Genomic DNA, 12,001 nt, shown 5'->3' with positions numbered 1-12,001 from the left:
CATACACAATATTCTAGAATTCCACCGTGGTCGTAGATTATGTAAATTCTGTAAACCGCCTCTTGTATATACGGTACAACTCTATTTTGACTGCACGTGTTTAATTATTACACGACAGTAATTATTTTTCGACCGTTTCCCCGCTGGCCACCATATCGGACAGATCTCGAATACTATTATACTCTCACCGATGTGATGGGTAAAGATTATGGGCGATTAGGTGGAGTATGAGTGGAGGCTTGCAGGTTATTCATTTGTCACCAAATCTCGGTTCCAGTTTTAAACCGAACGGAATCCATACATATATACGTAAATACCTCCAGTTAAAAGAAAAAAAAACCTGTGAGAGTTGGTACACGATAACTCATGTGCGGGCTAATAGAGAAATCGATCAAAACCAGACAAACACTGCCCATACTCGTTAATAATAATAATAATAATATACGTATCACTTGTTACACAGGGAACTGAAGATTAATAGGAATACAAGAATGTAGAATAAAGCCTAGAAATGCATATTATATAAATATATAAATATATATCATTAGACCTCCAAGAAAGCCCGAAACATTAAAAACGTGTTCGGGTTTAAAAGAAGAACCGCCCTCTCGCGTGTATCAAAAATCATCGAAAATTGATTTTATAAAAGTTTTATATCTCTTTAACTATATTAATTTATAAGAGTTGTGTGCATGTATGTGCATTTGAAGATTTTCATTCTATTAATAATACATGATTTTCGTAACAGTAATAATAATATTATTAATCCTAATGTATTTTGTATGGATAAATAGATTATACCAGATATATTTTTTTACGACTGTATCAAATTATGCCCAATGATAATATTTAATATTCTCTTGTAGGTAATAATTTCTATTAAAATATATTGTTGTTGTTATAAAACTATGTCATTTTATCGGTTTATATTGTTTTATATTGCAATTAAAGAGGACAGCACATCACATTATAAAATTATAATTTATAAGAATGAAAATAATGTTTTTTTTTTTTATTATTATCATATCTCATTTAGTTATGCTTTGATTGAAAATGTTAAAAATATTTGTTAATAAACAACTTAATCAAAATAATCCGTTAGAGTTTTAATGCTTTGATTTCAAACATAAGATTTTCTTTACATTTAATCTTACTTTTTTTATACGGGTAAACTTTATTTATTATTTAACTCGTCTAAGGTACAAATAAACAATTTATAAGTTAAGCATTTAAAATATATTTTTGAATACCCCATTAAAAAAAAACTCGTACTTAAAAAGTCAACATTCACTGTATACCTAATCATGTATTGGTTAAACAATATAATTAAAATATTAAATATATAAATAGAAAAACTTAACAATAGAAGTACCTATCATAATAATATCTTGCAAGTGATAAAAAAATATTATTAATTAAAATATTAAGATATTAATATCAAAATATTTCTTTTCAGAAATAATAGTTTTTAAATATTAAGTCACCTATTCAAGCTCAACTTAGGCATTGGTTCATTCTGACAAGGTGGCAAATAAAAAAAGTTCTTTCATGAAAGACGATGACAAATAAATATTTGTGTTATATCTACTATTATTTATTTAATATTTCATTGTACATTTTAAAAGAATCAAACGGGTAGTTTATATTTAAATTTTAAATACAATACAAACTAATTTTAATAATCCCATTGCGCTTTATAATTTTTAAAACATTTCTTGTTACCAAATATTAATATTAATTATCTAAATATTATATATGGTATCAATAATATGTTAATTTAATAATTTACACAGGAATACGTAAATTACTTACCTCTATTGGTTTTATTAATAAATTATATGGAAGGATTATGTTCACAAAACTAATTATCATTATTCAGTGATAAATTTCATTATTCATCTTAAGTAAAAAACCACATTAATAGAAGCATAAAACACGATTTTCCATTATTCTTTGTAATTTATTGTACCTACCTAGTACCTACCTATCACACATCAGACCATTAAAGTACTATAGAACGGGTAAATGAAACTTGTTTTTTTTATTATATAATATTATCAAAAAAGAGTTTTAGCTTTTAGGTTTAAAACGTCAAACTCGTATTTCAAAACGTGATATTGATTTTATGCCTGTCATTGTATTTTATGTTTAAAGTAAATAATAATTAATAAGGTGGCAGACACTTTTGGAAAAATATTTTTGACTGTCAAATAATCTAGTCTATACATTTTAATTGAAAATGTTCATTAAAACTTCAAAAAACAAAACAAAATAATATGATTTTATTAAATTATGAAAACTTAATAAAATGTTTCAAATATGATATTACTCAAATTTTAACCCCGTAAAGAATTTATTAATCTAGCATCATTATGCATAGAAATTGTTTGTACACAATTAGTATGACACCTGTGCGAAGCGGCGATTATATATACACAGCACGTGTGTATAATTCAAAATTGTTTTATTGTATAATTAAACGTACTTATTCCATATTTCAGCATTTCCGACTTACACGTAATAAATATATCGATTGTTGATTTTCGATAGCCCAGTACACAATCACGTACTCATAGTTTCCGGTTGACCATTGTAACTTTGAGTTTTATTTGTAAATCAGCATCCCCTCCCTCAACAATAATCACAATTGGGAGGGCCAACGGAACACTGGATATCATGATTTAATACTATTGAAACGTTTGAATAATAATAAAGTATGACTACTCATAAATAATGTAAATTGTTAAATAAAATAAATGCCTAACGCTATAATATAAATTGATCCGAATTATAAAAATCTAGTATTGGATTGCATAGTTTTCTGAAAGTAAAGGCGTGATCATATAATAATTGCAGTGTTGTAATGTATAATAAAATCTACAATGTAAGTTAAAATATTTTTTTAAACCGTTAGCTATATATCAGAGTAGGGCGTCATTCACGATAATAATTTAAATTTTAAATATTATCTCAAAATTTTCCAGCATAAAAATAATGCAATTCAGACTAGTTTTTTTTTTATTATAATTAACTTGCCTTATGTATATATAGTAATAAATTAATTTTAAATATATAAAACAAATTTAATATTGTTGATTTTTAATAAAATTAAACTCAATATTAGGCTTAAAATTAAATACTAATTAATATTAACGGTTACAAAAAGCTATTGATTTTACTAAAATAAAATAAAATGTTGTATTGGTATAAAATATATTATGTCAACCATTTTTGTTGGAAAAAATTATATTTCTTGTATCTATACACGAATTCAACTTTAAATATTAAACAGTATAATCAATAAGGGTCGATACACTGCAGAAATGGGTTTTAAACATAACATCACTATACATACGGACCCCTTACTTTTTTCATTATCTTATCCGCAAAAAAGACCATCGTTTTCACATTGAAAAGCGCACCCACATTGTGCAAGTCAAACTATTTTCTCTTCATGGTCATCGAACACAATTTTTCAGTCCGTTGTACACTGAACAATAAATCGAATCTCTCGGAAATTTGTTCTTTATTTTTAACACAAAGATTCATATAGGGTGGCAAAAATCAGTCTACAACATCACTACGTAAATGTAAATGTAAAACGTCATCTTTTTTCACAGAAATAACATGCAAGCCTACATAGTCAAATATGTATACGCGTACTCTGTTGCATAATGCCACACATACTATCATGTGAACATCCTTATAATCTGTAAACTTTTCCATTGAAAAAAATACAAATCAGCAATATAATATATGTTTTATCTGGTATAGAACAAACAACTGTATATATATATAGTTTGTATTAAATATGTAATGCGCTCGAATGACAAAAATAATACTATAATTTAAACTGAGTAGACTGTAGTTGTTGTAACATGTATAAAAAAATTATTTAGAAATGGAGTTAAATACTATATGCTATATGGTTATGTACTTATGTCAATAAAAAATCTCAAAGCAAAATATTAATATTTATTGATTATAGAATAAACGTTAATATTATATTATAAAATCATAACATAATTTTGATTACATTATTTCATAAATAATAAATATATATTGTTGAATTAAAATTAAATTATTTAATATCCAAACTATCGTGAAAATTATTATACCTTTAATATAACATTTTATTATTTTGTTTAAAACAGAATTATGTCGTTAAGTCATTTTAACGTTTCTTTACAAATTATTATATCCTAGCATATGCTTACAAAGATTTAAAATACACACACACATATATAATATATATATCATGTCTAACAATAGAATATTAAGATATAAGTTATTCCTATGTGTAGTTTATAAGTCTCGTGAAAATAATTCAAGTATCTACTAAGTAAATACGACTAGAGGAAAAATAATCAAAATAACTTATTTAACCATTATCACTCCTCGTCAAAAAATAAACAACTCTTTTAAATGAAAACATTTTTAAAAAGATAATTCAATGGCAAAATCTAATTTATTACGAACATGAATTACGTTAATATCATTCACCCAATTATTATAATAACTGGTAATATAAAATATGTTAGAATCTAAACAGTTGTATAATAATATGACATTAAAAGTGTAACATACTTTGAACAAATAATGTTTGTTGATTGTTTCAAAAATAAAACTAAAAATATAATTATTCAATACGATAAAAATTATTCAACGTTAAAACAATATTCTATGTTCGATGTATGGTTGAAATCATCATTAATCAACACGACACTGACATCCTGTTTACAGGACTAAATTACTATTACAAATCACTTCAGGATAATTTTCCGAGGAGACGATAACATGTATCGCGATTGATACAATATATCAACAGACACGAAATGCATACTCGTATAAATAAACAGATTACCTACCTATATATATATATACCTATATATATTAGGTATTTTTTTTTTTATAATAAACTGTGTATGTAGATATATGATTATTATTATACACACTCACCTTGGACGTTGACGAGTACAAGCAGTAACGTAAACATGGCCACAGGTCCAGGCCGGTTTCTACCCTGACCACACATGGTTCTCCCGAACGGGTGTATATACTCTTCGTGTCCGGTCCACTTGGTTTTTTACATCATACGCAAGAGGAGTCCCTTCCACTACTAGGTCACACGCATGAATAAAACGCGCGTGCAGTGCTCACTCGGATCCTGTGAACAATGAAAAACATGTATATATTGTAGACAGCGTATAAATAACAATATGTACAATGCAGTATACCTTTACAGTATTAATTATTATGCAACGTAATAACGCAGCGTTACAGTAGTAGGTACATCCTAATATATTATTACTGCACCAACTAAATAAAATTATTGAATAAGTACTAAATATTACTGTCTATCAAAAATCATTGTTTCCATGAATTTAATTATTAAACTAGGTAAGTGTCTACTTACTTATTATTATCGATTATTATTAAAATATGTCCGACTAATTAAATTAACATTATACAATAAATTAAATTTTCCAAAATAACCAATGGTTTGCATATTATGAGATAAAATAAATACTAAAACACAAAAACAATGTTTTTAATATTTTTTATTTAGTTTGACTTCTAACAATAATTAAAATTCGGAACCCTCTTGTATAAATCAATCCAATATAGATACGAGTTAAGTATAAACTTAAAAAAACAAGACCAACTAAACTCGAGTACCTTTATAAGTATTTTGTAAATTTGTGAGTCTGTCATAACTATTTTAAGTTTTAAACTGTCCGCAATTAACTCGTTTGTATACATAATAAATGAACAGTTAAGATTTATAATGTTAGAAATTATTATTTTCTAAATAAGTCCTCAGCAAGTTATTATATATATATATATATATATATATATATATGATTTATTTATCAAATTAATTAATTTTTTCTCATTTTTTAGAGGGTTCATGGTTGGCTGAATTTAAACGTATACTCAAATATTAATAATACAAATAAATTATTTTTTTAATTGACTTTTGTCTTCTATAATAATTAAGTTTAAAATTGTTATCAATACTACAATGCTATTATTATTTATATGATCATTTTTTTTATATAAACTATGCATACTACATACTTAAATTTAAATCATACATTATAATTTCAAGAATTATTAATATTATAGTTAATTAAGTACAATATTTTACATTGATATATTAAACATATGTATATAATATATATACAAATACTAAGATTTTTACTCTTGGAATAAATTATTTTGATAATAGTATCATGGTAATTTAAATTGGTTAGTAATTGCATTTTCTTAAACGCGTGCAAAACATACTAAGTAATAATTGTATCCACAAATTGGAATATATTGAAGTTAGCACTATCATATTATTCTCACTATGAGTATGTAAACAAAAATGTATATCCAGTGAAAATTAACTCGGTACGCTTCTGTTTGTTTTTTTCAATGACGGCGAGTGAAAACCACAATGGACAATAGAGTCAAGTGGTCAAGAATATTCTAATAGCTTCCACTAACGGTTATTTTTCCTCTCATTTTTTTTTCTTTCGGGGTCAAGTAGTTCTTCTTTATTATACATACATATATATATATATATATCAACACACAACCCTACTCGAAATGTCCCTATATAGGAGACATTGGAGGGTTTTAGTATATATATAAATACATACAATACAGAGGTCGAGACTGAATAAGAATCAATTAGCAGCCGTAAAACACGTTTCTGTACTTAGCCCCTCGTGGTAAATCGACCGAACTGGGTCGAAGACGTTTACCAGACACCGACGTATCCATATGTCTCCCATCGATAGCGGTCAAGTCTATGTCAAAGTGTCAAACTGTATAAAATGGCTTTGTACAACACTTATAGAAACCCCGCAGTTAAGTACCTGAATGATTCGAACCGAAAAATATGCGTACAAACATTTTTTGAATATAAATGTAAATGACTCGATAAAATATACACGGGGTACATTTTTATTCTCAATAAGCGTTTTTACTTTTGTTAGTTTGAGACTACGTGTATACATATTTATAATTTATTATTTTTATACACCATGCTTTACATGTACGCATAATATTAACTCTACATAACATTAAATTAAAATAATATAAATGTCAATAGAATTTATTTAAAATATAAACATCTATACATAAATTGTCGATTTTATAGAAGTGAACACTGCGAATATATTGTATACAATTTGAAAAATGATCGTTTTTTGAAATCCGTAGATAAGATTATAAGACAATGTTTGCATAATAATTCAAATTAGAATATAAATTCATAGCCCGTAAAAAACATTGATAGTGGCTATATTGGATTCAACAGGAAGGGTAACATTTTGGTAAGTCAATATAAAAAAAAGTCTAAGAACTTAAAATAATTTCTTAGTAGTAAAACTTTTTTATTCTTACAGTTTTCGACTTTTTGTAATTTTGGTTAAGCTTTGATGTATTTTTCGAACTAAATAAAATCAAGTATATTATACATACCTATATCTAGTTGGCAAATATTGTTACTGCACATTATTTTCAAAATAATATGTATTTATACTAAATTTTCATCCAACTTATAAAACTCAAAATTTAATAACACCTTTCTGTACATACCGTAAAAATATAGGTTAGTATAAATAGATATAATATCATAAAATAAACCAATAATATCATTGTGTAAGTATGGAGTATAGTACCTACCTATTCTTAAAATATATTTATTTAGAATATTTTTATTTCAATTATTTTTTTTTTATTAATGAAAGAATTCCAGGAAAATGTATAATATGTGTAAGTACTAAGTAATAAGTATATATGATGTATTTAGTTGAATATTGTGAATTTAATATGGGTAGTTACTATAATATCTAATATATCTTTGAGTATAATAATATATGAAATGTTATTTTGTTCTATTCTCACAAAAAAATTGATTAATTTTACTTATCTTAAATATCAAACAATATAGTTTTTAATGTTCAAGTATACCATAAAAAATATGGTATTTTTTGTTTAAATGTTGATAGGATTTTGAAAACAAGACCTTAGACCACACAAGAACCAGCGTATTTCATATTACAATGCTCATATTAATGAAAAATATATAAAAAATAATATTACAATTCAGCTATACATTTTGAATGAAACAAACGGTTTGTCATTATAAACAACGGGAAAATAAACTAATATGAAACGACATAGCCTCCGTAAACCATAAAAATGTCTAAAACAAGACAATAACCGCGTTTAATGTCCATTCATTATTTTCATATATTATACTCGTATAATAATATTATTGTTATCTTATCATTCACCGCGATATTGTTTACGATACGGAACACAATTGTGCCGCTGACCAACTAGACCACCACTCCCGAAGTCATTTCGGCCTCCCCCCAAATAAATAATATATCACTTCCGCCAAACGTCTTTCTCTTTCTGCGTTATGGTCACTATAATATTATACGTTAGAACATGTATGCCACTCAGTAGTTTATAGACAATGGATAATGGACATTTAGTCTCCACCATATGGTTATTGTTTTTCGTTTTATTATATATATTATATACTATACATTTAGTTTTTTTTAGTTATTATATGAACACACAAAAAAGAAAAAAATGAAGACCGACGTTTGTGTTTGTCTCAAGTGTATAAGTATATATTTTTTTAAGAAACGAATAGAATACATATTTTATTACACTGTATATGCGGTAGGCAGTCGATTTTATCGTTAATGACAACCATAAAAGTCCGCCTACGATATCGATACGCGGTATACAAAGAGAAGGAAAGAACATAAAATTTGAATATTCACAGATAATACCATTCACGTGTTGCACTCAAAACACTGGTCCCAATTAAAATTGTGTCATTCGTTCTTCGAATTTTTCTTCTCCTCTTGCTAGTATTTTTTCTAACTGAAACTCATAGTGGAACTTCTGGCGCCTTGCCCACCCCATAAACATATGTGTGGTCTATTGGAATGGTCTCGTTTATATTATATTACTTGTAGAAATCTTTTGGTAAGAAAAATTTTAAATTAAATTATATTAATAATTTCTAAAACTAATTAGCAAATAGTAACTGTAATAATACTGATGAATAGAGTATTTCAAGCACATTTCTCAACCAAATTAAACAATTCTACTGATGATACCCAAAAACAAATAGTACTTTGTTTTTGATTAAAGTACATAACTATATTAGACTATATTTTAACTATATTTTGTATCTACGTAAAGTCGTAGACGTTAACCAAATACATATTTTTATAAGGTGGATATTAGTTTTTACAATTTACAATATCTATACGTATATTACATTACCATACCATTAGTCAAACAAATGACAAATATTATATTAAAATAGCAACTTTTTTAGACTTAAATACACTTAAATGAGTTAATCGTGTATGAAATTATAATATATTTTAATAGTCCTAAATATAAGACACATTGGATAACAATCAATAATGAAAATAAGAAAAAATCTAATTTGTATTGAAGAATGATGATATTTTAACTACCACTGCATATTATACTACTATACAGTATACATATCTAATTTCTTCATATATATAATATCAATTTACACGACCGGTTTCTAACTAAAGGGACACGGGAAACTCTTTACATCGTGTACGGCAGACGTTTTTAAAAGGAAAAAATACGAAATATTATTTTTTTGTTATTACATATTATATTTTCCCCCATCACACTCAACAACCTAACAAGGCCTCGGGGACCCCCTGCGTCTTCGAGATTTGCGAGCATCATGTTTCAACCACATATCTACCTACTTTTTCTTTCGACATTTTTAAGGGTGAAATATACATACATAACTATGTTTAGGGGTCTGGGACTCCTTAATAAAATAATAAGTTAAGAGTATATGAATAAAAAAAACATTTGAATTAAAAAGAGCCAAAGAAATAATTCAGTCAGATCCTCATAGTTTCCGAGAAAATCTATTTGGAATTACTAGTGTACATTTTTCTGAAATTAATTATGATTATTACAGTCAAATTCATTCGCACAAGATTTTCAAACGTTTCAAAAAATTCAATTTAACTTAATAGAATGGAGACAAAGACTGATACATAATTTTAAATGCTGACTAAGTAGTTTTTTTTAAGTCACGTTAATCAAAATAAATCAGATTTTTATAATTATATTTAAATTATAATAAGCTCATTGAAATCATTATTTTAGTTATTATTATTATTTCTAATATATTTTTCTCGTTAAAATATAAACTTGCTTATTACGAATTTTTCAGCACAAATAAATCACAATGCTAAATATACAATAATTATAGGTTCTTATATTTTAAATATACATATTTTAATTGAATTGATGTAATGCACGACATACAAATGTTAAATACCGATTTGGTACATACATTTTTTTTTATTTTTTGAGAAGCGAAAGCATTGGAAAATATAATATATTGATATACGTATAGCATACCAGTACATACGTTTAATGGTATACTAACAAATATGGGCGGCCGCTTGATAATTTAATTGTTACGCCCTAAGAAATAAACAGCAAACCGTGACCGACAGCAGTTTATTAATGCGTATGGTATGGACCATGGACCGATCGTATTATGAAAAATTGAAAAGAATAAAATCAATGATTTATATTTATATTTAATTCCCTAAAAACATTTTTAACGCACATTTGTATATTCAAAACAATAAAAAAAAATGTGTAAGTAGGTACAGTAAAAATAATAATTTTTAAAATATATATAACAAATTCAGACTTATTTATATAATATTAATCAGAGGAACGCGTACTTGGTTGTTTGCGATCGTCAGCTACTGTATGGTTTCGTACATTCTATCGTCGAGATCGTGATCCTCATAGCCAATGTGTCGTCGGACTTTTTAATTTCGTCGTGTTCGCACGTCATCGCTGTACATGGAGTCTCTATATACGACTCTAAGTAATTAATTCCACGTCCCCCGGACTGCATTTTACACGCGTCGTGTTATTATTGTTGTTATTAAATTTTATGATATTTTGAAAAACACGCACAACCAGACATAATACGTGTGTAAGTTTATACTTCGAATCTAACGCTATACGAATATACACCGATGAGCTAATTAATGAATTTTGGATCCAGTCCAAGGAGTGTAAAAACCTGAGCAATTATTTACAGGAGTCTTGGGTTTTTAAGTGCCCATCTACCGCGCAATAGTTTCAAAATTAATATATGTGCGCATTTCAACTCTTAACAGACACTAATGACAATTCGTTATAACTACCACTGTCGAGTTAACACTCTTAAGTCTTAAGAGCATGTGCCTAAAACGTTTAATAATTAACCGTCTACATTATGTACTGTTCATACTTCATAGTTTCATATATTGTTTGTTCCAAATATATTCTTATACTTATACAAGTAGGTATATCATATATTATTATAGTATAATCATATGTATTATACACGTTCAATAAATACATTTTATCATTGATATTTAACAAGCGACACGCATAATAATAGAACTACTTCTATCAATGAATGAGATTGAACTATAAAACTAATTGTAAATTATACAATTTGTGCACAATGTCTCGCAGACATTAACCAGTAAATCTGTAATTGTTCCGTTAATTAAGAACAGCTATTAGGTAATGTAGAAATGTAATTTTTTTTTAGCATTAAATACTTTAAAAAAAATGAAGATCCAGGAAAAAAATTACAACTTTCATGATATAATCGAATTCAGAAACAGTTAGACTCACGCAGTATACTTTGTATAATATGTACGCTATATAATAGATTTTAGTGATTTCGTTGAAATAATATGTTAGAAATAAAACTTTGTATATCAGACTGATTATAATAATACTTATACTTACAAATTATTTATTAATCATTTTAATAATAATTTATTGTAACCAAACATATATACATTATACATTATACATTATACATTTTTATATACACTTCATAGTTTCTATGTGTATTAAAGTAAAACAACTGTTATTATATTCATAGCTG

At 26.4% G+C, this 12,001-nt stretch overlaps 1 protein-coding gene across 3 annotated transcripts in view; it reads right to left on the bottom strand.

Annotated features, from left to right (window-relative positions):
- Positions 1-12,001, bottom strand: part of LOC132918555 (netrin receptor UNC5C) — a 116,956-nt gene that overhangs the window by 89,224 nt on the left and 15,731 nt on the right. For all 3 annotated transcript variants that reach the window (XM_060979825.1, XM_060979823.1, XM_060979824.1), the window contains exon 2: positions 4,960-5,167. In XM_060979825.1, the coding sequence (XP_060835808.1) occupies positions 4,960-5,035 (76 nt within the window). In that variant the 5' untranslated portion in view covers positions 5,036-5,167. The remainder of the gene's footprint in view (positions 1-4,959; positions 5,168-12,001) is intronic.

Source organism: Rhopalosiphum padi, chromosome 1 (genome assembly GCF_020882245.1).
Source record: "Rhopalosiphum padi isolate XX-2018 chromosome 1, ASM2088224v1, whole genome shotgun sequence".
Classification (NCBI taxonomy): Eukaryota; Metazoa; Arthropoda; class Insecta; order Hemiptera; family Aphididae; genus Rhopalosiphum; species Rhopalosiphum padi.
Note: the sequence above shows the minus strand (reverse complement) of the source record. Positions and strands in the feature narration are given on the sequence as shown.